Raw genomic sequence first — 14,019 nt, 5'->3', positions numbered from 1 at the left:
AAATTTGAATATTGTCATTTAATTTTCTAAAAATTGAGTCTTCTGTTGTCATGCTTCACATGACTTGCGTCTTGTAAAATTCATCTGTGGTGTGATATTAAAATTTAATTTTTAAGTGATGAGTATTTGACTTTTTTGACTTCATGACTTAAATTTTGACTATAATCAATCAATCAATCAATCAAACTATAAAATTATGTTTGTTTTTAGCAAATGTTTTTATTCTTGTTTTAATTCCATTCTCTTTCCCATAATATACCCACATCGTTGATAGTATTTTAATTTATTTGGATAAAGTAATTTTGCTCTTGTACTTCCAAATGAGATTTTCATACAAATTTGAACTTTCTCACTTGATACTGATGAAAAACTTTATTTATTTATTTATTTATTTATTTATTAAATAGTATTGCAAGTTTATACTACTTTATTCCAGTATGTTTTCTACATGCTCATATATTCTTATACTCTCATATTCTCTTTTTATTGTAACAGTAATTTTTTTTCGGTAGCATAATTTTTTTCAGTCACCCTTTTCCGAGTAAAAATCACTTTTTTCTCGAGAAAAAAAAAGTACAAAAAAAGACCAGTGTGACCATTTAATCTGTCATAAATTGGGTATTTGGGAATGTCGGAAAAGCATATCGTAATATTATTATTATTTTGATTTTCTCAGTAGTCTGGTTTTGACTTGTGCATGTTTGGTTCTGCAGGATAATTCATGAAGAACAGTAAACAAGAGAAACAGTTGAGAGTAGTCAGAAAGGTTCATTTTTATTTTATTTTACCTATATTTTCATCGTGTAACATGTTAAAGATTTAATAAATTAAGGGTTATGGTAATGTGATCCTCTTTTACATATGGCTAATTTATTGATTACGCATATACATAAGTATATTATTTGTCAATATTATGATAAATTGGATTTTAATTTCACACTACAAACACAAAACCTTTATATGTTGAACCTTTACTGATGCTAACTAGTAGTTATTGAAATCATTGACAAGAGGGGATTGTGTAAGGGACAGTAGTGGACAGTGGGTGTAAATGTAAATGTATCAATATTCAAGCAGCATGCCAGCAAAGACTCACTGTTCTTTCCAAATGTGAATGTGCGTGTGTGTGTGTGTGTGTGTGTGTGTGTTAGCTAGCTACCTCTCTCAGAGGCTCATTAAGCTCCTCCAGAATGCTCTCCTCATCAAACATCTTGCCCTGGTATCTGTGCTCATAGTAGTCATGGATCTTCTGCCGGAAGTCTGCAGGTAGCTTATGGAATGACATGTACTGCTCCACTTGTTTATACTGAATGCCACAGAGAAGGAGGTAAGAGGGGATGGGAAGGTAGGAGAAGAAAATGAGCCCACCACTTTTGTTCACCAGAACATTTATGTCACATTGACCAGCAAAGTTGACGTAAAAAGAAGTAATAATAATATTCGGGCTAGAAATGTGGGTACAGATGAAAAGGTGTGTCCTGTTTATTCCTTCGGGCAATGAGCTAAAACATAACAAGCTGCAGTAAGAAGACACTGTATTACACTATAGTGTTTCTCCACAACACTACCACATTATTTTCTTGCCTTAAAAGTTCTTTCTCATTGTTTTTGTACAACAGTTTGTTCTACTGTATGTTGCTGTAAAACAAAAGGTCAAAGAACGAAACCAGGACCATGAACAGACAAGAGTTGTAACTGCCTCTTTGTTTGTGTACAAGTCAGAACTGCTGGCTTGCACATGGGGGCGTAAGGCGACAGGCAGACAAAATTGAGCTGGGGATGCTTGTCCATTAGGCAAGACCGGGTGAAGTGTGGACAAGCAGGGTGGACAGGTCAAGCCAGCATTGGAGTGGTCAGGGACAAGCTGGGTTGAGACACGAGCAGCACATAATGGTCTACAGTTCGGTGAGGAGTCAGAGATGGACAAGGTTGAGACATTGGCAGGCAAGAATGGCTGGCAAGCAGATGAGCGGTCAGGGAGAGATAGGGTTGAGGCACGGGCAGGCAAGGATGGTCGGCAGGGAGGCGAGTGGTCAGGGACAGGCGGGGTCCAAGCACGGGCAGGCAAGAATGGTCGGCAGGCAGGTGAGTGGTCAGGAATAGGCAGGGTCCAGGCACCAGCAGGAAAGAATGGTCAGCAAGCAGGTGAGTGGTCAGGGACAGGCAGGGTCCAGTCACAAGCAGGCAGGCTAGGGTAATTCTTGGAAGGCTTGGCATGGGGACACAAGACAGACATTTGGCCAATACTGGAAGGTAAAGGCAGGGTTTTATGCAGTCCAGGAAAAAGGTTACACCCGGGTGGTCATTTAGACGGACTGATTGTTATGTGATTAAACTGGTTTGTGTGAAAAGATGGGCAAGCAGGCCATGACAAAAGAAAAGAACACACACAAATAGAAGTGTATTTCATGTTTGCTCTACAGAAAGCTGACCTTAATATATTCATGCAGTAGAGTCAGTGCAAATACAATTTCTCTTGATGCTTTCAAGACGGTAGACTGACACCGTCAACCACGAGTCAAAACCTCTAAATATACCCTATTCGCAGACAATATATCTATGCTGTGAATATAGCATATGGATTTTAGCATTCTGTGATATATTGTAATAGTCCTTATGTAGTAAAATGAGTCAATATATGTTGTCTTTGGAAATAATTGGAAATATGGAATGCTTATGAATTTTGCATATTCACCACTGCAAGTGGACATGTATTCAAAATCTCTTTTCTAGAGTAGGATAAAAAAAAAAAGAAAGAAACTACACAGCCTTTAACATCCATTTTCTATAGCCGCTTATCCGCACAAAGGCTTGCTGGTCCCTATCCCAGGTGACTTCAGGCAGTAGGTAGGGGACACTCTGACCTGATTGCCAGCCAATTGCAGAGCACACTGGAATGAACTACCATTCGCACACCCAATCATACCAAAGGACTAATTTAGTTTGTCCAATGCACTTGCCATTTAATGTTTTAGGATTGTGAGAAGAAGCCAGAGTGCTGGGAGAGAAACATGCAAACTCCACACAGGAAGGTCAGCGCCAGCTGGAATTGAATGGTCCCTTAACTGTGAGGTGAAAGTGCTAACCGCTCATCCACCGAGCTGCTACATTTGAACATTTTTCAAATAAATATGTTTAAACAATATTGGTATAATCTACCGGTCATCCACATACTGAAAAATCTTTATTTCTTTATTTTCTTACACAATGAGCAAAACAATACACCTCGGGATTATATAGGAGCAACACTGATGAAACCACAAAAAAATAGCCCTGCACATCAAAGGCGTGAGCTAAAAATAAACATAGGCTCATTAATGAAAATTATGTACCCCGGAAACTAAAATTTCACCTCCTGTACCCGAAATGTTATGGGCCCTGTGGCAAATACTATGTTTTGTTTTTTTGATAACAGTGTTAGAAATATTGTCATGTTGTGGGCACAGATATTGTTGACATTGATGTTGACAGAGACATCCGTCAGGGGCAGTTGTGTTCATGCTCACGAAGGACAAAATTACGGTTAACATTATGTGTGGTATTTTGTATGGTATTTAACAGCTAGATATAGGAGATGGAATGCATTAATTGCAAAAACGGGACAGGTCTGGGCCAACTGGACCACTAAAACTTGTGCGAGACATCTCCGGCCCCTAATTAAATTAGCCCATGTTGTGACTGTTAGTACTACAAGGTGGGTTTGTGGTGCTGAACCACGTGTGGAGCTGCTTTTGTGTCCTTGGGCACATGGAACTGATGCTTATCATATAGTCACTGTTTTGTGTCCTGGGCTTTAAAAGAGCCTATGAAAGCTATCCATGTGTCCAAGGACCGCTCCACCATTCCCAAATCTACTAGAATCTGCAGCAGCAGCTTTCTCCGAGAGAAGAACGTTGTTATGGGTAGTTGTTGGCGCTCTTTTTTTTTCTGAGCAAGAAGATTTGAAGCCTCATATATCATAACAATACACTTGAAACTTCAATTTATTACAAAAGAAATCTCAGATTTCCAAAGCTGTGCATTTCTCCGTTGCTCTCTATGTAGCCAAACAGACGTGTGTGTTCGCTCATGTCACGTCAGCATTTCTCTCCGCAATATAGCAGAGCTTTTTTTTTTTACCTTAAAAAAATAAAAAAAACGCGAAAGACCGAAGGCGCGAAAATCAAAGCGCGAAGAAGCAAGTGATCACTGTATGCATATATTAATATGGAGTTTGCATTCATTGTTTTATATTTTGTTTTATTTTATTTTGTGTGCATGCTGAAGTTTTGTGTTGACCATATGCTCTCTATTTTGTTTGAATATTTGTTCCTGGTTAGCACATTTAATCCATGTGTGAATGCAATATATAAACGTTCATTAGAACAGGGAATGTCCTGTTAGCACTGAAAGAGTAAGAATAAAGACATGACTGAATGCTATTCTGTCATTGTTGATCTATTTAGAAGTGAGGCGGCAGAAATATTTAACGTGATTGGGACCCACAATATGAGAAAAACTTTTAACTAGAAAATGTGCAATTCCTGAAGAAATTGCGTGAGAAGGCGAAAACGCTGGAGAGGCGTTCAATGGTGGAATGAAGTGGAATGTTTGAATGGCTTGAATCTGTGAAGTATTCTGAATATTACAAGGTTGGAATGATTTGAATAGGCCAAATAATGTAAAAGATACAAGGGAAAAACTGAAAAAAGTGGAATTGTGGGAACATTTTGAAATGTGGGAAGAGGAAAATGGATTCATCCATGGAATGACAGGAATAGGGGGAATCGATTAAAGTTGGTGCAGTGTAAATCGGATTAGACTTTTTTTATTAAGGATCCGGCGTCATCTATTCCAGAACTTTTAAAATGTTTGAGAGATTTTGGGGCAGTTTCAGAATACAAAGTGAATGAATCTAAGGAGGAAGCCATGATATAAAAAGGAAATTGGCCTCAGGAGTTGTCTAAAAAAGTCAAATTTAAGTGGACTCTGGTTGGGTTCCAATACCTGGGAATTAATGTTACCTATGATAACACACGACTCTTTGCAGCAAATTTTGGGAACCTAATGGACAAGATTAAAAGAGATCTTGCTAGATGGGAAATGTAGTACTTCCCATCTCTCCATTTTTGGGGGAATAGAAACTGTCAAAATGAATGTTCTCCCTAGACTATTGTTTTTGTACTTGCCTATCCGGATCCCACTTTTTGAATAAATTTAAAAAAAAATGCAAAAATGATCATTTTTCACCTATCAAAAAAAAAAAAAAACCTAGAGTTAAACTAACACGACTCTCTAGCAGTAGAGCCAGTGGAGGTCTCAATTTACCATCATAAATTATAGTACTGGGCAGCACAACTGTGTGGGGCAATGGAGTGGCAGAGACAAAATGAAGAGACAACATGGTTGACCTTAGAGCAGAGTGCAAGCCCAGAGCCACTTCTATGTGACTTGATATTTTGCCCCAGGGAAGAATGGAATAAATTCAAAATTACGAATACATAGATGGACTGCACTTACAAAATTCTAAGTAATTTTAGAGAAAACATTAACGCCCCTCGGATGTTATCGAGAGCCTCAAAAATATCCGGTAATGTTGACTTCATGCCCAGACAACTGGATGCAAGGTTTCAGGAATGGGAAGGGCTAGTGCTTATAAATGATTTGTGTCAGAGTTATCAATAATGAGAGACTGGAGAAAAGCCAAAACTCTGAGTCAAACACGATCTTTTGCAAAAAAGGGAGAGCACCAGGGTCTTCCGGTGCTCTGGGGCTCTCCTCCTTGTTTTATTCCAAAGATTACAAAGAAGGCGGTTACAAGTTTCAAAATAATACCATTTAAGGAGTTGTTTATGTCTGTAGCGTGAGTGTGTGTGCATGTGTATATTTGTGTGTTCGTGTGTGTGTGAGTGAGTAGGTTAAGGAGTGTGCGAGCAAAGTGTTTTTATATGATGACAAATACACGTATATACAATTATTCCATCAATTTGTTTCATTGGGAAACTCTTTTGTCGTTTGGCCAGTTACAAAGAGAATATGGTCTGATATCATCAGACTTCTATAGATTCCTGCAAATGAGGAGTTACTTGATGTCCCATAAAGAGTGGTCTTTCCTGAAGGTACAACCTAGCAATCTCAAAATGCTTTTCATTGGCTTCAAAAGGGAGAAAATGTGTTATAATTGTATAATGTGTATAAGTAGTATCACATATGTAAAAATGTTTACCGTCAAGCATGTCAGTGGGCAGCCTCGAGATAAAGGAAATGTGGGAACTAGAAATGAATAGGGTGATTGTGGATCAAGTGTGGAGACAAAACTGCAAAAATGGACATAAAATAACTAATAGTCCAACATGGAAAGAGTTCTGCTGGAAAGTGAATATTGGATTTTTTAAAATACCCTCCAACACCTCCAAAATGGATAAGAGGAAATCAAATCTCTGCTGGAGACAAGGTGGACAAATTGGGGACCATACACATACGTATTTCCTGGGTTTGCCCGAAACTTAAAACATTCTGGGAAGGTATCAAGGAAGAAATCTGTACTTTACTAGATATTCAAATTAAATGGAACCCCCAGTGGTGTTTGTCTTTGGGGTGCTCACTTCAGAATACATGAGTAAAGACGAGCTCTTTTTTCTTTTTTACGGTACTTTTATTAGTGGCAAAGAAAATGATAACTGTATCCTGGTGCAAGCCATCACCCCCCACGACCAAGCAGTGGCAAGAAAGGACAATGAAAGTATACATGATGGAAAAAATAACTGCTAGGTTAAATTTAAGCATGGACATATTCAGAAGGAGATGGAATCCATTGTTAAGTGCCATTGGAGTTTGGCACTGTGATATGAACTGCTGCTCCTGCAGGAGCACAACTGCCAAGATGGTTGTTGTTAAAACATTTTTTTTTTAATTATTATTATTTTAGTTCAGTTTAAAGCATATTATTTATATATTACTGTCATTTGCTTTGTCTTTCCTGGGTATTGTTGAAGTTGTTGGTTGCCTTTGGCTGTTAATACATACCAAACAATAGTGGCTTATGGAAAAAATTGTAAAAGGTAGAATGTTGATGTCAGCAAAACTTGTAAGCCTATATCGACAATGAAGATTTTTGTTCAAAAAAATAGTTATGAATTATTTGAATGTGGGAATATTAGTAATGATGAAAATGTGAAAGGATTGAATTAAAATGATGTATATGTGAAATGGGGAAGCTTCAAATGTGAAATGTTAAATATATGAATTATTATAGGTGAAAAATATGGAATTATGGGAAAATATTCGAGTGTGTGAATTATTGTAATGATGGGAATGATCCCTAAGGCAACATAAATGAGCTAAATAGTGAAAATATGAAATGTGAAAGCTGTAAATATGAAATGTAAAATCACCCATTGTTAAGTCAATGGGATTTTTGGCGTGGAAAACAGGGAATTGTGGGAAATTTGTAAATATTTGCAATGAGAAAAATGGAAGCTGTCGTTGCACGATTAATTGGAAATAATATGAATGGAACGGTGTGAATCGGATGAACTGGGAATGAGTTGATACGCTTCAAAACACTGGCAGAATAAAAAACAGGAATAACATATGTGTGAAGGCTTTCATCTTCACACAATGATTACAAAATCAACTGTGATGGTCAAACTCCAGCAGCAGAGTGAAACGTTTTATTTACTGTACATTTGCCGCCATAGGGCTTTTGTGCACCACACGAGTTAGCAAAACATGCCAAGACTGCTTGCTTTCAATGGGGACGGGGTGGTTCAATTTCCTCCATGTTTGTTCATCTTTTCCAGAATGGGCTTTGTGGTGGTGTCACAGTGATGTCACAGCGCGCCTCCAACGGAAGCTGACAGAAGCGGATAGATTTCATTTTAAGCGTGTTATCGATTTAGGGACATATTGATTTAAATTGTAGTAAATTAGGATGTTTTGGCAAACCCCTAATATTAAGTATGTCAACTGCCATTTTATTCAGAAGACCCTGTATAATGCACTCCACGTGCTAGCTTTTAGCCAGTGGTTCTCAAAGTGGCGTCCACAGACAACTTGACTGCAGGGTGTCTGAAATAATTTGGGTTACTGAGGAATAATATATATTCTTTTAATTTCATTTCATTTCATTATAAATACTGAATGTAGCCATAACTCTTCAATAAAGCAATCAACTCAACCAGTTTGATATATTTTTAAAAATGTAATAATTTTGAAATTAGTCATAGACCAGAATTCATGTCATTATCAAAGAGCTTTGACCACGCCCACGGGATTCCTACTACTTACTTATTTATGCACTCGTTTGTAAGGCCGTCTACTTCATCGAGCGAGGAAAATGCAAAGACAAAGTATTTCTAAACAAAGAAAACACAAAAATTTGTTGAAAATAAGGACGGACAACTAAAATGTGTTTTGTGTCTATAACTGCTTGCTAACAAGGCGATAAAGCCAGCAAAGCTAAGGCTAATATAAGAACGTTTTATAATGCAAAGCAAAGAAATAAAGGCGGCAGAAAAAGCAGATGGTGACTTTAACATCAATGCCAAAGAAAGCGTAGAAAGCCCCTTATTAGGTGGCTCAATGCATTGCTGAATGTAAAAATAAACACACACACACACACACACACACACACAAACAAACAAACAACAACAACAAAAACGCACAACATTGGACAAGAACTTTTACTCCCAGCTGCATTGGAAATGTGTGAAGTCGTACTTGGGGCAGAGGCAGCAAATAAACTTCCTAATTCCACTTTATGATGACACCGTGAGAGGAATGACTGTCGAGATTGAAGTACAGCTGCTGGACTAGAGGTGTTCAAACTGGTGGAAGCTTTCATTACAGATGCGAGGCCGAAATGGGACAGGTGTGTAGCAGACCATACGGATAGGGCAGCCGCTATGACTGGGCGGAAAAGTGAACTTACTAATTAGGTTAATGAGCTCATTTGACAGCAGGTTGAATAGAAGTACTGTATTTTCCGCACTATAAGGCACACTGGATTATAAGGCGCACTCTCAATTAGTGACATATTTTAAAACTTTTTCAATCACAATATAGTAATACTCAAAGTAATAACAATAACTCAAATAATAACTCTAAACTCTCAATAGCTTAATAACTCAATGTCAATATGACCAACCTTGTTCAACTGTAAACACAGAAAAGAAACAGGTAAAGCTTAGTTTATCAGTTCATTCCACATCTACAAATCCCAATCTCAATATTGATCCATATATAAGGCGCACCTGATTATAAGGCGCACCATCAGCTTTTAAAACAAAAATTAAGGCTTTTAGGTGCGCTTTATAGTGCGGAAAATACGGTACCTGTGGCTTAAGCAAAGATGTGGCAGGGTTTTACTTTCAGGACCTGGTTTTACCATCTGTGTTTTTGACTGTATGGCAGCAACCTGTTAGGGGTAAATTTACTCAGTTTGTTATGAGGAGGCGTGCAATTTCTTTTACATTAAGTCTGTCAATCCAAACACCAAAGCAATGCACTGCATGTTAGTGCACAAGCAAGCACTGGGAGCATAAGACATGGATTCGGAAGTCCACTCTGTTCTAAGCACTGCTATTTCTGCTGCAAACTTTGTGAAGTCAAAAGCGCTGCAGTCCCGTTTGTCAGGACGTGGTTGCAGAGCATGACACACTTCTTTATCACTCCACGTTGTGAAAACCTGACTTTGCTCAGATTTTTGCAAACCACAGAGGGTATCCAGATGGGTGTATCTTTCGGGTATTTTTAACATACCTTATGACCTGAACTGCTCCATCCAGAGAGCACTCATCTCTACTTGAGGTTAGTGACAAAATCTTAGCCTTCATGAAGAAAACATCTGGGCACGAAGGATACAAGACAGGATTGACACAGGTTTCCCCAAATGAGTGACTTTCTTCATGCAGAGAAACTGTCAGTGGGTATTATAGAAGCTATGACTATTTCATATCTAACGTCACCGTGCCAGTACTTCAGCTTGTATTTTACAGAAGTGAACACTGATTCCTGGGACTGGGTATGTGATTGTTTTGCATCTAGATTAGCCAACAGCCTGTGACATGTCACTGAGAGACAAATTCCTAAAGGTTAGTCCTGCTTATTTTTGGCTGTCTCTCATACATTCAGAAATGACAATTAAAGCTTTGTAAATATTGCTCCCCTTCCCCACCACTTGAGTCCTCCTTTTCCACTTTGGCTGCAATGAAAACTAAATACAGGGCACATTTGTATGTAGAAGAAGATCTGAGAGTTTGTCCTCCTCCATTACTCCCAGTATAAGCAGACTGTGTTGTCAGAAGCAGGTTCAATCTTCTAATTGATTTTCCAGTTATGTTTTTGTTTTTTGCCTGACTTGTTTGAATCAGGAAATTTTTGAGGTTGTGTCAATTTTAATACCACAGGATGGTGTATTTTATAATGATGTTTTTGACCAGGGATGAAACCCTGCCACAGTTTAGCTTTAGCTATAGGTGCTTCCACTTAACTGGCAGGTTAATGAGCTCATTTGACAGCAGGTTGACTAAGTACCTGTGGGTAAAGCCGAAATGTGGCAGGGCTTTACTTCTGGACCTGGTTTTCCCATCTCTGTTTTTGACTATATGGCAGAAACCTTACCAAGTTTGTTATGAGGAGGCATGAAATCTCTTTTGCAATTTTTATTTTGTAAACTTCAGTACAGGGGGTCCTCGGGTTATGACAGTCCCGACTTACGATGTATCAGGGTTACGAACACGCTTACGAGCGCGCCATAAAGCGACGTAAAAAATTGAGATGTAAACTATTGAAAAGTAAACAAGCGTTAACTACTTTCTAGCACGCAGCGGATGAATATGCTTTGTGGCGGTAGTGGGCGAGGAAGATGGCATCTCCCAGGTTGTGCTTTTCTTTTCTATCACGTGGTTGATTTTTTTTTTGTTTGTTCTCCATTTTTATTAAACAATACTTAATTTTTACTTTACTTTAAATCATGTGTGTTTTATGTCATCTGTAACATTTTATTATAGTACAATACAGTACATTACATAAAGAGTAACCTATTCATTTTATTTATTTATTATTTATTATTTGTATGGTGTTCCAACATACACTGAAATTCGGGTTACACCTCGTCTTAAGAACGAATAAACGTCATTAGTCGAGGACCCTCAGTATGGCTGAAAAGTAACAGATCCACTTGCATCTGTTGGTGAATAAAAAGGGCATTCATGTTTGGCTTTTTCTTTTTGTTTGCAATGGGGTCCTTGGAAAATTTGCTTTCTCAAAAGGGTCCCTGACTCCAAAAAGTTTAAGAACTCCTGCTTTAAACAATTCCTCTTCTTCTTGAAAATAATAAACTAAAAATACATGTTTTAGTGTTTCCCAGTCTTTGAAAAAATATTGCTACAAAACACACATTCTCCATTCAACAATCTTCCAAGGAGTTGGCCAGACAGCAAAACACCCCATTGTGTACTGGAATATGTGTGTCAGCATTATATGTGCATTTAGGCTGCATCACTTCCAGGATAGAAAGAAGCTGCAAATCAAGGAAACAAAGGGACGAAAAGGTTCCTTAGCTCGCTTGAGCTGTGCTTTGGTAAGCGCTACAGGTGAGGAGAGAGGCCAAGGTCCTGGGATTGGCAGCCACAAGCATAGAATTATCAAAAAACATCCAATTGCTATCAAAGAGTGTTGGAATTAAGGGAGGAAATGATTGAGCCCATAATAAATAGGACTGTCTTTCACCAAGTCTCTATGGAGATTAAAGCAGTTTTTGGGGTTTTATGTCACATCTTAAAAAGACGGATCCTAAAGTTGACACAAACACATCAGACACTGAACCTCTGACATGATAACATTTTCTATGTCCAGTTTGGTGGTGGCATTTATTTTATATGATTTCTTTGGTCACTTCACATAGAATCACATTGAGAACTTATACCAATTATTCTACGCATTCCCTCTTGTGTTTGTTGAAAAGTCTTGCATTAAAATGTGCGTAGAAGAATAATTAGAGTATACTAATTAGTAGTAATATTTTGGGGGGGGTGAGTTAGGGTTGTGTCATTTACAATATGGCTTTTGGTTGACATCCTGGGGGAAAGCTAAGGGATGTAACAAAGTAAGGCCCACTCAGTGTCACCAATTATGGACTTTGTTGCAATATTTATCAACTTTCCTGAGGCTTTTAGTGACTTATATTTTTCTAACACACACAAAAAAAAAAATCCAGTCACCTTTGCTAATATCATTAACTTCAGTAGTCTTTAAAACAGGGATCACCAACCTTTTTGAAACCAAGAGCAATTTCTCTGGTACGAAGTAATACGAAGGGCAACCTATTTATGTGAAGACCCTGATCATGTTATTGATTTCTCACAATAATTAGAAACAGCTGTAGTAAATATGTAAATCAAGTGTAAAATGTAATGTTTATGTCATATGTCAAAATTACTAAAAAATCACAATGTTCTAACTTATAAACTGTGACAAATACATCTTAGTTCAGTCACCTCATTTACTGACATCAACACACCTGCTTGTCTCCCCTGCCAATCAGCCAAATCACCACAGCTGGGGCTTGTCACCTGTTCATTATTAAAGCCGGTCTCACCCCTCCAACACTCGCCTGATTGTCTTGTCCTGTTATGCCAAGCCTTCCAGTACTATTCTCTGCCAGTGAACACTTAAATGGACCCGGACTGTCTTCGATCTCTCGCCTGCCTGTTTCTCTCGCCTGCTTGTTGTCCTCGTTTGTCCACACGTGCCTCGACCTAGCCTCTTGCTGACCTCCCGCCAGCCAGTGGTCTTCGTCTGCCTGCTCGTGCCTCATCTAGGCTTGGCAATGAACCAAGCGTACCACCTTAGTTGCCATACAGGATGCCAACCTGTAATCCTCTTGCAAGCAATAAAGAAACTTTGTCAGGACTTACTTGTCTAGGAGGGCTCCTGTGTCCTCTCTCCACCCAGTGAGTAAACTACCCAGTGCCAGTGGGCACCACATTGGTGACCCCTGCTCAAAGACCATTTATTACAGTATGTCTTATTTATCTGTTGTCATAAATCATACCAACTCTGGCAAAAATGGGTCAAAAAATTAATCTTGACCATATATTCTTTTCATCCATCCATTATCCTTAGCGACTCACTCGGATCATTGGCTTGCTGGTGCATATTCCATTCATCTTAAGGCAGTAGGCGGGGGACACCATGGACTGGTTGCCAGCCAATCACAGCAATATATCCTATTTCTATACTTAATTCTCTTTCCACGGATAATAATAGTGATACTTCAAAAATCAAAGAAGATACGGCAGTTCAAATGTTGCAATGTTGAAATCCTTAAACGAAGTTTTGAGAAAAACTCAGTTTAAGTCTTGGCACATACATCTTATCATCCATAGCAACTAGTACCTCAGGATACGATATTGATTTCAAATTTTCAGGAACTGTTGGAAGACCACTGGTAAGTAAATTTCAATTGAGGAAAGAACATCATTTGACAATTTAAGGCTTTTAAAGCTGGGGAGAGTTGACCTCTCAATAGATTAAACAGGGCAAAAAGGGTGAATTGGCTTCAACTCTTAAAACAACTTAGAAAATCTCATTAAGGTTTCATTTTATCTCTTGAGCCATCATTTGCCAAAGTTTGCTTGTTTATTATTGCTATTTCTGTGTGTGTGTGCGTGTGTGTGTGTGTGTGTGTGTGTGTGTGTGTGTGTGTGTGTGTGTGTGTGTGTGTGTGTGTGTGTGTGTGCGTCCTAGGTTTTTGCCACATGGTGGAGACCGAATACCGGGTTTCACTGTTTATGTGGGGATGTCTTGCACTAGTGGGGACCATTTTGGTGGCCCTCACGAGCTCAGATAAGACGGTCAAGACATGCTTTTTTGGATTTTGGTTAGGTAAAGGGTTAGGCAGTCTGTTATGATTGTTAAAGTTAGGGGCTAGGAAATGCCTTATGCAATGGTTATTTTAGCTCTGATGGTTTCCTGGGACTCACAATACCAAGAAGCTATGGATCTCTACAAGAATGTTTGGAGTCTTAAAAATTG

The 14,019-nt window shown here is 38.5% G+C and overlaps 1 protein-coding gene across 1 annotated transcript in view; it reads right to left on the bottom strand.

Moving 5' to 3' along the window:
- hcn2b (hyperpolarization activated cyclic nucleotide-gated potassium channel 2b) overlaps positions 1-14,019 on the bottom strand; it is a 58,637-nt gene that overhangs the window by 14,963 nt on the left and 29,655 nt on the right. Inside the window, exon 5 of the mRNA XM_088426057.1 lies at positions 1,160-1,306. Coding sequence (XP_088282183.1) covers positions 1,160-1,306 — 147 coding nt within the window. The remainder of the gene's footprint in view (positions 1-1,159; positions 1,307-14,019) is intronic.

This window comes from Hippichthys cyanospilos, chromosome 10, assembly GCF_059441005.1.
Source record: "Hippichthys cyanospilos isolate Australia breed blue-spotted pipefish chromosome 10, RoL_Hcya_1.0, whole genome shotgun sequence".
Taxonomy (NCBI): domain Eukaryota; kingdom Metazoa; phylum Chordata; class Actinopteri; order Syngnathiformes; family Syngnathidae; genus Hippichthys; species Hippichthys cyanospilos.
Note: the sequence above shows the minus strand (reverse complement) of the source record. Positions and strands in the feature narration are given on the sequence as shown.